The sequence below is a fragment of the Heptranchias perlo genome, chromosome 28, assembly GCF_035084215.1.
Source record: "Heptranchias perlo isolate sHepPer1 chromosome 28, sHepPer1.hap1, whole genome shotgun sequence".
NCBI classification, from domain to species: Eukaryota; Metazoa; Chordata; class Chondrichthyes; order Hexanchiformes; family Hexanchidae; genus Heptranchias; species Heptranchias perlo.
Window position 1 is genome coordinate 10,669,818 of NC_090352.1, and position 17,464 is coordinate 10,687,281.

The 17,464-nt window shown below is 40.4% G+C and overlaps 1 protein-coding gene across 1 annotated transcript in view; it reads right to left on the reverse strand.

The window, feature by feature from the left end:
• Positions 1-17,464, reverse strand: part of tmem132e (transmembrane protein 132E) — a 621,750-nt gene that overhangs the window by 53,191 nt on the left and 551,095 nt on the right. Inside the window, exon 7 of the mRNA XM_068008053.1 lies at positions 6,757-7,033. Coding sequence (XP_067864154.1) covers positions 6,757-7,033 — 277 coding nt within the window. The remainder of the gene's footprint in view (positions 1-6,756; positions 7,034-17,464) is intronic.

The following is a 17,464-nucleotide window of genomic DNA, read 5'->3' on the forward strand; positions in this document are numbered from 1 at the left end:
GTTCTGGGATGATGGGGTCGTCTAATTGAGGAGTATGAAGATATAGTAGAGATATTCAATAAATATTTTGCATCAATTTTTACAAATGATGGCGAAAGTGAGAATGCAGATGTACTAGGTATTAACGTTATTAAAGCTAACTGTAGAAAAGTAAATAGTTCCAAAATAAATAGCAGAACCCTAGGTGATTAAGTCACCGAGCACTGATGGCACGTACTTTAGGACTGAGCCCCGATGGCACGTACCTTAGGACTGAGCACTTATGATCGTACCCTAAGAACGGTCCCTGATGGTCGTACTCTAGAACTGAGCTTTGATGTCATGTACCCTAGTTCCGGGCTCTGATGGCACAAAACCTAGGACCGGGCTCTGATGGCACCTACGCTAGGACTGGTACCCGATGGTCGTACCCTAGGACCGGTCTCTGATGGCACGAACCCAAGGCTTTTAGAAGAAGTCAGAGAGGAGATGGCCAATGATCTGAACAGAATGTTTCAATCTTCTTTAAGTATGCAAATTGCCCTGTGGAACTGGACAGTAGCCAACGTAACACCCTTGTTCAAGAATGGAGAGAAGGATAACTTGGGTAGCTGTAGACCAGTTAGTCTAACGTCAATTATGGGCATACTCCTAGAATCCATAATTCAACATAACATTTGTGAGCATTTAGAAACACATGAGGTACACAAGGATAACCAGCATAGATTTGTTAAAGGCAAGTCATGTTTGACAAATTAAATAGTTTTCTTTTTGAAGAAGTGACTGATTGAACAGATAAAGAGAATGCAATGGATATAATGTAAATTAATTTTTCAAAGGCAGTTGATATGGTGTCTCACAAGAGGCTTGTTAGAAAATTTCAGGTATATGGTATACCTGACGGATAGAAAGTTATATGTTGGACAGGTAACCAAGACATAGGGTAAGTAAGTGTTGCCCAGATTGGAAATGGTATATCCAGGGAACAGTGCTGCTTTACCTTTATTCTTGGCATATGTAGGTGTTTGGACTTGGGCATAGTGTGCACAATCTCAAAATCTGCTGATGACACAAAAGTATGGAGTTTCATAAACTGCAAGGGTTTCAGAATGGGCAGGTAGGTGGCAAATGCAATTTAATGTGGATAAGTGTGACACAATATACTTTGGGGTGAAAAACAAAGAATGGGAGTATACACTCAATGGAACGATCTTAAAGGGTGCGGATCAATAGACAGACTTTGGGTTCAAATACATGATATACAGAAGGTAGAGACAGATAGAGACAAAAAAGGCCAACAGCATTTTGTTTATATAAATTGGGGGTTAGAGTACAAAAATGAAGAAATGAAAAGGTTGTGCAAAGCATTGGTAAAGCTATAGTTAAGAGTACTGTGTGCAGTTTTGGGTGCCCCATTATAGCAAAGATATTGAAGTCACAGACAGTGTACATCACAAACTCATCATGCTGAATCCAGGGATGGGAAACTATAGTTATGAAGAGAGACTTGAGATACTGGAACTATTTTCATTGGAGCACAGAAGGCTAAGAAGGGATATTATGAAAGTTTTAAAATTTTTTGCTAAGTTTTGATACCGTGAATAGTGAGGACTACTTCCTCTGGTTGGAGAGTAATTGAAAATTGTCATTAAGTGAGTTAGGAGAACTTTTGTGACAGAGTTGTTGGAGAATGGAAAGCTTTGCCACAGGGAGTGGTTGAGGCTGAGACCATTGCATCTTTTAAGGGAAAATTGGATAAAGATTTGAAGCAGAAGTAGATACAGGGCTATGGGGAGAGAGAGGGGCAGTGGGATTAGTTTTGGATTGCTCTAACAAACAGCCAGCAAAGACATGATGGAGAAGAAATTGGACTTATGCCCAAAATGGGCAGCAAGTCTGAAAAGTGATTGCTTCACACTTTTTGTGCTGGACTGTGGCCTGAGCCACAATCGGCATTGGCCCTCACTTGAATGAAACTGGCGAGCTGCTGGTGTCAATTGGGCGTCCTGATGCAGCTCACCAGTCGGATCTTGATGAATTCTGGCTGGCTCTGTTGCTGGTCCTGGGGGAAGGCAAAGTGGAATGGGGAGGGACGGGCATCAACCTGCAGTATTTTTAGAACCAAGCCATGGCTCCACAGAAAAGTAACTTTTAAAAAGGTTTGTGGCCATTTCTTGAACAGTCTTCGGTGGTCCCTTTAAGGATCGCTGATTATTCCACTGAAGACCTGGTAGAACTAGGCGGAGCTTGCACCGTGCAACCTCTGCCCATTTGTACCCGAATTTTGCACTGAGGTCCTGCATCCAGTAATAGGACCCCAATTCGCAAATACAAGGCGCCCAACGCATGTTTCAGGCGGGTATAATGGGCACCTAAAAAGTGCTTGCTTCCAATATGGCGACCAGGTCAATCGCAGGAGGTCACGACCAGAAGTTTGCAGGTCTATGACCATTTTAACCCGAAGAAGGGACGAAGGCAAATTGAACTTCTCCCCCAATGGGCCAAATGCTCTCCTGTACTGTAAACCTCTTTGGTTCTTATTCTTGTTTTGAACATTTTTCAGTGTTCTTTGTAATTTGATTAATTTATTCTATTTTAAATGGCATAATGTACAGGAACCACTGTTCGCTGCCTGGAGCAGACTGCTTTAAATAGCTTTCTAATTGCAACATTTGTCAGAGATTGATTCTTAAGGGAATGTCTCAAAATTACATACTCACACTGATATGAAACACTTAACTGCGCTGAAGTCAGGAACATCTATAAACACTGTTGCTATCCCCGGGAATGGGCTGCAGGCTGGAATTGAGGGGTTCAAAGTGGTTTATGTAAAGGGCACACAATGATAGTCAATGGTTTACTGAAAAATAAACCACTACTGATGTTTAGCACATATATCTTGACCTTGAAAGGCCAGGTGAATATGCTGGTTAGAGTCACTTGTTTGTATATTTTTCAGCGAACTAGTGGGTACCATAGTGTACCTAATTTATGCTACGTTTGCTGATTTCACATAATGTAATTGCATGACTTTTTGGGGATTACCTTTGTGGAAAGTTTGTAATGTAGAATAGTTTTAATTTTGGAGTTTGTAGTCCACGGAGTCACTAGGTTTTCATCATATTGGTGTGAAGTCCACCTGATATGTGTGAAAGAGACTGATTTATTGTTCCACTTATGCCTACTGTTGTGTGTCGATTGCTTTTGGAGCATGGTGTGCTTTGTGCTTGATATTTTAGTGTGATTTTTATTTCTGTGGTGAAGTTGATGAGACTGTATGACATATGCTGCTGTTGATGTGGAGTTCAATGTAGTCATCGGTGATGTCCATATTTCTGTACCCTGCTATTGCACTGGTTCAATCTGATTGTGGGTATGAATATTTTCTAACTGAATGGTTAGTCAGTATTTTGTTTCGTTATGTGCTGTGTGTAATGTGCAACATGATTTTATAAGGGACGATTTCAACCCTGCCCACCCTTCAGAAACCGGGCAGGCGGGCAGTTAAACTCGCCGGTGGCAATTACCCATCGAGGTCCCGCTGTCTTTCTTTGGGTTTTGATTTTAAACTGTTCTTCTCAGCAGACGAGAGGGACACCCACCAGAAGCCAGTGGAGTCCTTCTTTAAATATGCAGATCTGGCTCTGATGATGTCATCAGGGTCTGACTGCAATTTTAATCTGAAGCCAATGCGGAGAAGCCATTGCAACTTCCCTGCCAGGCCAACCTAGCAGGAAGATGAGCAGCAGGTGTTGATTGCTTTTAGGATTATAAATTCTTCAACATAGTATGTTTTTTGTTGTTTGTTATTTGAGTACCTATTAATACATGGTATTCTTCCAGGTGGTGATGAAGGTTCATATTAAGAACCTTGTTTGCTTTATGATGGAAAGTGTGAACTGTTGCTGTCCACTGGCTGAGGTGGTTCGTTCTACAGGCAAGTTATCTAGCCATTTAATTAGAATTTTTAGGATTAAAGCTACATCGCTTTATTTTCATCTGTGTCTCTTATTGCACCATCTATTGTATGTTTAATTCTGGATGGATACTAGTGGAGTGTTTGTGTTGGGGATGGTGTTGGAGATCAGATTCAGCTGAGCTTTCTTGTCTTTCTTGAGATTATCTTGTGTAACACTTTTAAAAAATCTTTTGTAAAGTGGAATGTGTCAATCATCTCTTGCCTTTAGTTCTTGTTGCAGAGCATCTCTGTGAAAAATAACTGTTTCAGACCTTCCTCGTTAACATTCATCCCTCAACCAACATCACTAAAACAGATTAACTGGTCATTCATCTTATTTGCTGTTTGTAGTATCTTGCTGTGTGAAAGATGGCAGCCATGATATTTCAAAAGTTCCTTGGTTGTTAAGCACTTTGGGAAGATATATAAATGTGAGCTTGTTTTTCTGAAGTGCAATTTTGTTTTCAAATTCTGTTTGTAGATTACACATTCCTCCCATAACTGACACCATCGCCGGCATGGATCAGTTGGGCCAAATGGCCTGTTTCTGTGCTGTACATTCTAACATTGAGATAGTATCTATCATAGAAACTTTTCATTTTAAATTCAGTTACTTCTGTGCTATATTTGTATTTTTCCCAGTTTTCTCCCACCGACACTTTTCCTGAAAATGTTGACCCATCTAGAAGCCCTCTGTTAAGTTGCTTAATTGGCCATTAAATGTGAGTAGTACTTGTGCCTGAGTCAGATTGGTTGTGAGTTGAAGCTCCATTCCAAGCCTTGAGCATGTAATCTAGGCAGACAGTTCAGTACAAAATTAAGGACATGCTGCAGTTTTGGATGTGCCAACCTAAAGAAAAGCAGGAGGCTGTCATTGTGTCCTGGCCAAGAATCCTCCCTTAACTAACCATCAAAAATAGATTGACTGGATATTTATCTCATTGCTGTTTGCAGGGTCTTGTGCACAAAATGACTGCAGTGCTTTTTCTACATAGCACCAGTGGCCACACTTCAAAAGTAAATAAATCATTGCATGTGAAGTGCTTTGGGCTGTCCTAAGAAATATGATAAGATGCTAATTTAAAAAATGCAACTTTTTGCTTTCATCTTCATGTGTGAATTTAGAAGTAAGTGTCAGCAGAACTTATGACGTTTCACAGCTGAATAAGATCTTGTCCTCATCTTATTTCCAAACTTGCACATTTCCCAAGAGGAATCTGTGTTTGGTAATTAAGAGTGTGAACTATTACATACTAATATTAAAGTCATACCAGCTGGGGATTTTGGTTGATTGATTGGAGCCAGGTTGTCTAGTTTATTTGAAGACTAATTCATTTCACTTTATCACTCATTCTCTTTAGAAGCTCACTTTCTTGGGTGTGTTCTGCAATATGCTGTATTTGTTCATTTTCACTGAAGTTTATTCATCTTAAGCAAGCAAAGTATTTTCTATTTTTTTTCTTCACCCCAGCATAGGGCTTCTGTGGTGTTTTAGATGGGAGCAAGTTTAAGTTTCACTGATTATGCTAGGTGGTGGTAATTGTCCAGTGATGCTATATGGCTAGTAATGCAAATTGCCTGTCACATATTTGCAATTGGTATGAGAGAGGAGAAACAAAACACTGCTGGAGTGTAAAAAGTAATTTGTTTAAAAATAGTCGACCATGACCAAACTACAGTTGTTCTAACCATGTAAGAAATATAAATAAGAATAGATAATTAGTGGTGATTATAAGGCAGTAATCTCCTCCTGCGATTTTGTACTCATGGGTCCAAAACAAGGTAAGGTGGAATAGTGGTTATGTTATTGGACTAATAATCCAGAGAACGTAAATTCAATTCCTACCATGGCAGTTTGAGAATTTGAATTCAGTTTTCAAAAAAAAATCTGGAAATAAAAAAAAAAGCTGGTACCAATAAAAGTAAGGAATCTTACAACACCAGGTTATAGTCCAACAAATTTATTTTAAAATCACAAGCTTTCGGAGATTATCTCCTTCGTCAGATGATTGAATGAAAAGGTTCTCCACATCATGACCAATAAAAGTGACCATGAAGCTGTTGGATTGTTGTAAAAATCCAAGCGTGGTTAACTCTTAACTGCCTTCTGAAATGACCTAGCAAGCCACTTAGTTGTACAAAAGCAACTAGGGATGGGCAATAAATGCCAGCCTTGCCAGTGATGCCTACATCCTGAGAATTAATTATTTTTTTAAAGAAAGGATGGTAAACCATGACAGCGCAGCTTAAACAGTGACTAAGTCAGTTGAGCTTTTAAAAACCTCCTGTAGCTATCAGCCTATTGTTCTGTCTGTCCACTTATCTGTATGTTTGTGTATCTATTTGTCTGTCCACCTAATTTTATCTCTTTCATATACAAGTTTTGAGGCATATCCATCACACTTAAAGTGTCACACTATGTCACGTTTTTAAAAAAAAATTTTTTTTTAAAAAAGAAAGCCAGTCATTTCCTGCTGACTCCTTATGACTTTAGAGAAGAGATGTAATTTACAATTACCTGCCAATATCTAGAGTAAGTTCCTCAACAACAGAAAATACCCAAGATTCGAGTGGGAACTCATAGTGGAGGTCATGACAGTCAAATGGTATGGTTTCAGCCGTCACTGTGTTATGACATTCTAACAGAAGTAGTGACTCACATGACACATGCTGGCATATTACACACATTTTGCAGGTTGAAGTTCACAGTATTTTTTTCTATACTTCAAACAAGAAAACTCAGCCTCTTGCATACACTGAACTATCATCTCTAAACTACCAAAGAAAACAAGCAGACAACTGTGAGGCAAGAAACTAACCTTGAACATAGTTGTTCCAGGCTCACGTCCACCCAGTACATTGCCCTCCATGATCTGCGCAATTCTCGTGTCCCCCACTCTCATGAAGTCACTGACTAGGTCAGTCACATCCACTGACCAGTCAGGTCCTAACATGGTGATCACCTGATCGGTACCCTCTGAGGAAGTTGTGTGGAATTGTGTGAACACTCTCACTAATGCATGCTGGTACTGCAGAGTGCAGCCTCGTGTTTTGCTTCGTTCTTCCTCATCTTCATCCTCACTGTCACGGGTGGGCCTGAAAAATGGAGCACATGTACAGCAAGGTAAATGACAAATTAACTTCATGACTTTGAAATTTTAAAAAATTAATATTTTCTTTATTATTGTGTGAAAGGCCTCATGTCGTCCTGCCAACCACTCTAATGACTATGCAATATTTGGCAAGGCCTCAAAGAGCTGTAATATTTCAGCTGCATCAGCCGAACAATTGGATATGCAAAGGAGCCAAATGTTATTTGGCGACAGACCTTTCCTCAAGGTTTCTGCCAAAGTCATTCTAAAGACAGTTGCTGGCAGTTGTATGATGATATGCCTGAGGTGATTTGCAATTCCAGTTTCCATCTGTTGCTGTGGACAAATGCCTGGCGTCCACTTGGTGCCACCCTCCAAAGCCTGCTAGGCCCAGGAACTTGCCATGTAGGGATCACAGATCCAAAGTTGCAACCCAACATTAGCAGTGTAGATGGGTGGTACACCAAAGCAATTCACTATTTGGCTGCCAGTAAATTATAGGTACTTCTCCCTTACTCTGTTGTTGGTTTCCTTGCACTATGTGCCAATTACCGTCATGTAGATGACCTGCTTCAGTGCTTTGGTGATCCACAAGAGTAGCCTGAGGATGGCACTCCATCTGATTTTCTCTCCCTTCCTGATGGGAAAAACCTCTGGTCTTTGCTTGGAGCCCTCCATGGCATTGTGGCTTTGATGGGAAACATGAGGGGGTGGGTGGGAATTCACATCCCACCACTTGATGGTGCATCACTTTGAGTTCCTTTGTTGAAAAGGTTGTGCTCTGGGATTGTCCAAGTAAGAGGTATCACTACTGAAGGATTATTACTCCTTAAACAGAACCATAAGAACATAAAGATTGATTGAGAAAAGGCTATTTGCCCTATCAAGCCCTTAGACCATGTAAACTTTGTCTTGTCATAGAATCAAATCAACTGACTTCATTTCCTGATGGAAGGCAACCAAACAATAGAACAAATTTTTATGAAATTTCTCCCCAATCCCCAAAGATACTTGAGCAAAACTGCAGGATATGATTTCCATAACCCACACTATTCAAAACTAGTCAGTTCCGATCCACACAACAACATCCATGGTTCCAGCAGCATTGTTCTGCATTAAATATCTGATCATCTATTTCTATTGTTTTTCTGATCAGATTATTTACTGAGACTATTCCACATACCCATTACTCAGGGAGAGAGAACAATATTTAATCTCTTGTAACATATTGAGATTTTGGTTTAATTTATATTATACTGTTGATATGAGGTTAGATTCAACTGACAAAAGGGTTAACTCTCAGATACACAAGCCATTTAGAATGGTGATCAGGGAAAGTAGGTGGCATAGCAAGTTGTGTACTTCTGTAAAAACATTTTTTAAGCAAATGTAAGGAGTCGCACAACAACAGGTTATAGTCCAACAGCTTTATTTGAAATCACAAGCTTTCGGAGCTTTGCTCAGGTGAGCAAAGCTCCGAAAGCTTGTGATTTCAAATAAAGCTGTTGGACTATAACCTGTTGTTGTGCGACTCCTTACATTTGTCCACCCCAGTCCATCACCGGCATCTCCACATCATTTTTTAAGCAGTACTTGCTTAAAAAGATCTTCAACTTCTTCCAGTTCTGACGAAGGATCATTGACCTGAAACGTTAAATCTGTTTTTTTTCTCCACAGATCCTGAAATTCCTTAATGCTTAGCCGCTATTTCTTCAAGCGTAATATCAGTGTGGGCATTGCTATGCAGCTCTTCTGTGTTTCGCATCATATGAACTGCCTTGCCAGAAAAGCCCAACCACTCCAATGACCTCTCAACCACTTCCAGAGTGGAATCTGCTGACATGTCCAGGGCCTCAATTCCTGCCACTTCATCACCAATTCAAGTACTTATCCAGTTCCCTTTTGAAGGCCATGATTGAATCTGCCTCCACCACCCCCTCAGGTAGTGCATTCCAGATCCTAACCACTCATTGTGTAAGTAAGTTTTTTTTCCTCATGCCACCTTTTGGTTCTTTTGCTAATCACCTTTAAATCTATGTCCTCTGGTTCTTGACCCTTCCGCTAATGGGAAAAGTTTCTCTCTATCTACTCTATCTAAACCCTTTATGGTTTTGAATAGCTCTATCAAATCTCCTCGCAACCGTGTGTTCCAAGGAGAACAACCCCAGCTTCTCCAGTCTATCCACATAACTAAAGTCCCTCGTCCCTGGAATCATTCTAGTAAGTCTCTTCGGCACGCTCTCCAAGGCCTTCACTTCTTTCCTGAAATGCGGTGCTCAGAGCTGGACACAATACTCTAGTTGTGGCCGAACCAGTGTTTTATAAAGGCTCATCATGACTTCCATATTTTTGTACTCTATGCCTCTATTTATAAAACTCAGGATCCCATATGCTTTTTTAACCACTTTCTCAACCTGCCCTGCCACCTTCAACGATTTGTCCACATATACCCCCTGATCTCTCTGTTCCTGTACCCCTTTGAGTTGTGCCCTCTAGTTTATATTGCCTCTAATCAATCTTCCTACTGAAATGTATCACTTCGCATTTTTCTGCGTTAAATTTCATCTGCCACGTGTCTGCCCATGCCACCAGCCTGTTTATATCCTCTTGAATTCTATCACTATCCTTCTCACTGTTTACTATCCTCCCAAATTTTGTGTTAGCTGCAAATTTTGAAATTGTGCCCTGTACACCCAAGTCCAAGTCATTAATATATATCAAGAAAAGCAGTGGTCCCACCGCTGACCCCTGGGGAACACCACTGTACACCTCCCTCCAGTCCGAAAAACAACCTTTCACCACTACTCTGTTTCCTGTCCCTTAGCCAATTCTGTATCCATGTTGCTACTACCCCCTTTGTTCCATGGGCTGCAATCTTGATGATAAGCCTACTGTGCGGCAGTTTATCAAACGCCTTTTGAAAATCCATATAGACCACATCAACTGCATTGCCCTCGTCTACCCTCTCTGTTACCTCATTAAAAAACTTTAACAAATCCATGCTGGCTTTCCTTAATTAATCCACACTCATCCAAATGACTGTTAATTCTGTCCTGAATTATCGTTTCCAAAAGTTTCCCCACCACTGAAGTTAAAGTGATTTGGATTAGGAAGCATCAATGTCATTATGGAGGAATTAGCGAAAGTTTCCATGCATATGGTTCAAATGACGAATAAGCGGAGGAGTCCACTGCCTGCATCAGCAACAGATTGTGGGAAGCTTCTTATGTCCTGCATGACACCCTGGAGACAGTGAAAGATCAGCACATTTCTGCAGCAACAAGGCACAAGGAGAAGATAGTAAGGACATCGTGGCTTCTGGAGTGGCAGCTATCATTGCCTCAATAGATACCCTAAACTCTGGAGTAACCATTCCACCCACCCATCGCTCAAACTCATCTCACTCAGGGAGCATCCTTGTAGAATTATTTGACTAGGAGATTAAACAAGCAAGTAAGTTAGCTAGCGCATGGTGTTTAAAAAGTAGTAGTTGGGGTTAATGGATTTTTGAGCATCTTTGAGTGAATGTTGTTATCGGAAGTAAACATGGCTTGAACACAGAACTCAGTTCATTTCTGTGTATGTTTGCAACTTTTGGGAATAGGGGAATGCCCAGGGATCTTTGGACGTCTGTTTTATTAAGGAAATTGGCAGAGGCAGACAGTGAGGGTCTTTAATAGGTAGAAGGGCAAAACAGGCAGGTGTGATGTGCCGTTATTTGGTATGTCAACTGTTATTAATTGAAAGGACTGGGCTATAAGTTACAGGATACTTGGGGTGTAATTTTCCAGGCGGTAAACTGGCGGAGTGGAACACCCACTCGTTGAAGAACCTGCCCGATTTTCATTTCCGCTGAAATCAATGGTGGCACGTCAATCGCAGAATGCACAGTCCCTGTTAGTGTACCACTGAACTCGCATACAAGAGACCTCTTCTGGGAAGGGAAGTTATGGAATGTATTGGAACTTTTATTTATGAGGCTCAGAAGGGATTTTGCTTTAATTTATATTATGCTGTTATATAAGTTCAGGTGATAAGGGGATAATGCCCAGAGATACACCAGCCATTTATAATGTTGAAAATTAGGTGGAATACCAGACAGAAGCCATCAAATTGTGTACTTTTGTGTTGGATCGATTCTGACATAATAAAATGAAAGTGTTTGTATAGCATCATCCACGTCCTCAGGATGTCACAAGGTACTTCATAGTCAATCAATTGCCTTTGAAGTATAGTCACTGTTGTTTTGTATGCAAAACACAGCAGCTAATTTGCGACAGCAAGGATCAATAGACAACAATAAGATAAATGATCAGTTAATCCGTTTTTTGATGTGTTTATTGAGGGATAAATATTGGCCAAGACACCAGGAGAGTTCAGTGTACCCAGTCACATTAAATAGCCTGCTTAAGCTTATAGCAATACAATCTATATCTTTACTCTTTTTGTGTCCTTTCTAAATTTCTTTTTTTTTTAAACAAGTTTTCTTCTGTTAATTTCTGCTAACAAATTTTGGAATTGTTATTGTCAGTTTCTGTGAATCCTCTTATGCATTGGTGTCCTGTTGAAGGTAGGATATGCACACTGCATACAATATTGCAAATGTGGCCTTGCCCATGAGTTAAGTTGGGTTAAAATAACCTCTCAACTTTCACTGAATGCATTGGAGATACATACTTTTAAATGATTAGCCTTAGTGATGATTTCATATTGACTGTATTCCTTCATTTAATGGTCAATAATCAGACCCATTTGTGTTTCACATTTCTTGGTCCAATGTATATGACAATACCCTTATGTACACATATCATTCTTTAGTCCATACACTGTAAGAATTCTGGGAATTCCACCTTTTCCCTGAGTATATAAAACTTTGGCCATTGAACAAAATCCTAAGATGGAAGGATAGGTGAGAGGTCACCAGACAAATCAACAACACACACAATGGAATGTGGGAGAATTACTGCTTCAGACACATCTGTTTTAATGCAAAACCTACAGCAGGTGGTCAACACTCAGCACTAATTCGAGAGGCAGTCAGCCATTGAAAGAGGCAACTGCTCCAGACATGGTGGGGCCATGTCTTTGTTTTAAAGCAAAACCGATCAACACCTAAGACGTTGGATACAAAAGAAGCCTTGTGTGGCAAGTGCTCAACAAATCGGAATGAATTCGTACAACAATGACCCATCGAGAGAAGCAATTGCAACATGATGAGAGACCATCAAAAGCCATCAAAGATTCTTAAGGACTTTGTAAGAACTGTTTAAACAGGCATGGAAGTGCCTCATTTAAGTGACTAAGACCATTGTAAGAGAGGGGTATATAAGTGGAAGCTTGAAACCCCTCTCCCTCTTGTTTTGCAGTCTTGCTTTTGCTCTCTCTTGTTCTGCTCCTCTTGCTCACCCGAGCTTTCCAGGGAGAAGAGCAGCTTCCAACGAAGCCTACGTGAGAGAACCGGTCAGCCAGACCTGCAAGTGCAAAGGATTGGTGAGCCTCGACCATACGTGTATGTGCGTGATAGGTGTCTCCAGGGACCCCACTAACCTCTTAGTTTAGCGGGATAAAATATTGTAGTGGGTGTGTGTAACTCAATGCACTGTGTAGGACCATTTGTATCGTTATTTTCTTTGTGTTGACGGTATAATAAATCCAACATTCCAATTCAATTCAAACACTGAGTTTGTGTGTTCTCTGTGCCATCACCGGGTGCATTAACATAAGTCCCGTTTTCCTGAACCCCCGATCCGTGAGGTATAAGCGTTCCTTGGCTAGATATCTGCACCGATCAATAGGGTGAGAACAACCCCAAAACACCCTACACCATATCATTTGAACAGATCCATGTAATGCCGTCAATCTTCCTTACACTAGTCACTCTATCACATACCTTGCTGTCACCAGGCATTTAAAATGTATCAGGCTTGATATGCAACAAAGTAGCAAGTGATCTGATTATATACTTTAAATATGACTCACTGGGTACACTAGAGCACATGGTACAGGACTTGTAGTCGCTCAAGCGAGATCAGAGCTGCGTGCAGTTAATTTTTCATTCATCGTATGTTGTAAATGTTCCAAGAAGTGAACATTGTACAAAGTGTCAGGGACAAATGTGGCTAGGCATGGTGGAGGTGGCATCAATGAAACCATGTTTGGTAGTTAAATGTCTGCTTCCTCAGGCTTTGGGATTTTCAGTGCACTAATGAATGTCAGATAATTACAATGACATTGACTTGTAACTTTCCAATTACACTCAAAAACATGATTAGTATTAATTTTGACAGATCGATTGATAATTACAAAGTAATGATTTTTATTTGGGATTAAATTTGGAGAATTTTTATTTTTGCTACAGTTATTATGCAATAGTTATAATAACTAGCAAATTTCTTCACAGAAATATGAAAGCTAAATATATTAGCAATTAAATTACTATGCCAAGTATATTCATATGGGTTTTTAAAATTGGGCAGTGATTAGAAACATCAATGATGGTCGTCATTATCTAGCAACAACTCAGGCATCATTTGCTGTCATCAGCAAATTTTATATTGTTAAAACAAGTATTTTCTTCCATATTACTTAGAGATAGTGGGGCTCATAACGAACTTCTGCAGATCTCAACTCATCACTGGCCCCCACACAGAGCCCTTACCATTTATCATCACATTCTGCTTTCTTTGGCAAGCTGGGTATAAACCTATTCCACCAATATGCCATTAATTCCATGACATTTAATCTTTCAAGTCCCACATGTGGAACTATATCAAATGTCTTCCGAAAATCTAAATAATTGATATCTACTGTATATCTGCAACAACTAATTTAAATTATCTCTTCTGTTACATGACCTATTGCTTCTCCTCCTTATGGCATTTTCAGTCTTCAGATGGTCATGGATAGTATTCCATATAATGCTCCTATACATTGCATTACTTACACTACCAATATTAGACCAAATGATCTACAATTCTTTTGAATACTTGTTATCCTTCATCCTCTACATTCATGGAGTTCCAAAAAATATTAACCACCTCGTGTGTCTCCCATTTTCATGAGGATTCTAGGCTTTATACCACCTTGTCCCTGCAGCACAATTTAATTATTTGAGTTTATTCCTAACACATGCTCGACTGACCTATACAAATGCAATAGGTTTCTTAGCTAATTTTTAACATACAGGAAAATAATCCAAACTGAAAGATTTTATCGACGTAAGTGTTAATGATTTCAAAAGTTAATACAGTGAAAAGAGTTTTTTTTCCAGCTGCTGTAATTTTATTTTACATTTATAAAACCCTCAGGTCTAATCATAAGAGCTAACCTCCTGCTTCAGCACCATGAAACATTCCGATTTGACCCTTAACAATGCTGTCTGTAGAGAAAATCCAATTATCTTCAAAAAATTCAGAACTGTGAAGTAGCAATGTAGATTGTCCATCAAAAAGAAAAGAAAAAAAAGTCCAAGAATTGAAACAATAGATGAACATATTTTTTTTTGGCCAGGATATCGGATAATTTAAAACATGAGGAACAAATTAATTAGTTCCACCAGGGTTTTGCATAAGTCTGCATCACCTGAAGGCAACAGACCATTATGGCCTGTGAAGTACAATCAGCTACAAGAAGAGAGACTACACGTCAACAAACAAGCAGACCTAGGATTTTCAAAGATTGATGTTTTTGTCTGCAGAGAATTTACTGCAATACTAATTGCTGTGGTTTGAAAACTGATGATGTGTGAATGTACTAGAGCATGCCTCAGAAGTACAAGTCAACTCTTTCTCAGACCCTGAAGCTCTGTGATTGCAATGCCATACAGTAGCACAGATAGTAGAATCAATGCCAGGCATATTCCAGCATCTTTACCAGTTTGTGAACTGTAAATGTCACTTTCTATATATATCTCTATCTAGTTCCTCCTATAGAAAGAAGAATCTGCATTTTTATATAGCACCTTATCACATCCTCACTGCTTTACAATCAGTGGATTACTTTGGAAGTGCAGTTACTTGTGTAGACAAACACAGCTGCCAATTTTCACACAGCAAGGTTCCATAAACAGCTAGTCAATTAGGGTTTCCAACTCTGGAGGCATTCTGACCACGGGACATCTGATCACATGACTTCTACAAATGTTATCACATTTACTTTATGAAGGTTGGGTCCCCTGTACTTGACTATTTTTGGTCATGGTTTTGCACCAGCAGCTGTTGTGCGACAAGTTCCAAGAACTAGGAGGCTACCTGTGAGTGGGTGGGGACGAGGGGAATCCAAAAGTGGGGGAGTGATTTACAGAGGGGAAACCAGAGGTGGGAGGAACTTTGATTCTACCAGTAACTAATGGTAACTCACTGAAATTTCACTGATAACTAATAGTAAAGTGATAACACTCTGATTCCCCTCATAACCAACAGTAATACGATAACTCACTGATAGTCTATATGTAACTGGTAGTAATAGGTGTAATGCCATGATATCTTACCTGTAACTAGTAGTAATCCTATAACCTGCTAATATTCACTTTGAAACCATAGCCAGAATCCCCCTGCATTGCCCAAGGTACGTCCAGGCTCCCCAGACACTGCCACTTTTAACTGGCCCGATCTCTCTCCCTATCTCCTTGGACTCTGGTTTGGACTACGGTTACGTGTGAAGGTGACAACTCTGAACTGTGAACCTCAGTCAGAATCGATCTGTACTTGGACTTCACATGTCAAAACCAGCTGGCATAGGCTGACCTGAACCAAACCAAGAGATCACACAAAGAGCAGTGGGCATGGTGTTTTAGGCAGTTCTCACAGGGCACATTGTCCTAAAGTGGTTCAAGAAGGCGGCTCACCACCACCTTCGCAAGGGCAATTAGGGATGGGCAATAAATGCCGGTCTCGCTAGCGACGCCCACATCCCACGAACGAATAAAAAAAAGTCAGCTCAGCACCATCATCTCTAAACCACTCCCTGAGCTTGGATTCCATAAAGAAAAGTTTTTATAGAAATTACAGCACAGGAGGTCGTCATTCGGTGCTGGCGGTCTCTGCTATAACCCCATTTCCAACCCCCCCCCCCCCCCCCCCGACCCTGTCAAAGATCTTTTTATATTCCCCCTTTTCAAATATTTATCCTATTCCATTTGAAATGAAGTTAGTTTCTACCTCAATAGCCACATGTGGTGAAGTATCTCAAGGTCGAATAACCCTCAGTTCAAGAGCTTTCCTCCTCACTTCCTCCTTGTTACTTCCAGTAAGAATCCTTGGTTTCCGTTGCCTTGTTCCCTATTTGCCCACTAGTGGAACTAATCTTTCACTATGTACCCACAGTAAGATCCCCAGGTTTCACTTACCCCTTTACTGGCTGCTCCTCTCTGTGCTGCTCCCACCCATTACCTTGCTGCCGCTGCTGCTCCTGGCTCTGCGGGACATGCTCATCCAATAGTACATTCTTCGGTCATTAATCTTTAGACCATTTGAGTACTGAACCCTGAATTAATGGCTGAGAGTTAAATTGTGGTTCAGTACTTCAATTGACCTTTAAAGACGTCAGCCTGCTTGTTGAGGCTCATAATACATTTTTGTCATTGCTGACCTGTATAGATCTTTCCTCAACATTAGGAAGGTCCCAGCCAGACTAACAAAGCTGGATTTTAGACTTTTGAGCAACTGCCTATATACAAATTTTTCAGTATTATCTCCACGTAATCCATGTTATGATAAATTCATTCCCATTCTATAATTGGTCCCCAAGAGGTACTTGATAATAGCACCAACATAGAATCATAGGTCTGGAAATTCCCAGGACTGGCTCCACCAGCATATGTGTGACATAGTGGAATCCATGACCATCCTTGTACCGTGCCGGTCAGCCCGTCCTGGGGATAAGGTTATTTGAATATCTGGGATGGGTCGCTGGTACCCACAAAGTGGAGTGGCGCTACAGCTACTTTGCCTGAAGTGCTCCCAAAGCCCAAACGAGATGAAGGAAATTTTTTGTTTAAAGTCTTTGGTTGCTTCTGGAGCTACTTTAGCTAGAGACCGCAATCAATTAATCGTCTCCAGGGTTGATTATTAATTTATTCCAGTAAAGATACTGGGCCTTCAGAAGGCCTCAAAGTAACGCACACCAGGTCTTTTTTAAAAAAAACAAACTGTTGCAGAGAAATTGGACCAAGATTGTGTAGTTTTATTGTCAGTTTTTGTAAAATTTGGATCAGTGGATCAGGTTTATGCCGTTGGGCTCAGTAACTGATTCCAGTCAAATCTCATGAATATGTCAACACTACCATAACAACTACACATCATGTGCACAGCATGAAAGTAACATGCAGCTGACATCACATCATTTAGTGCGGTCAGCTCATTTTAATAATTGCTATATGCTCCACGTGCAGATTGGTTGGTGTGCAGGGAGCACACTGGGCTTTCAGGGCCGGGTG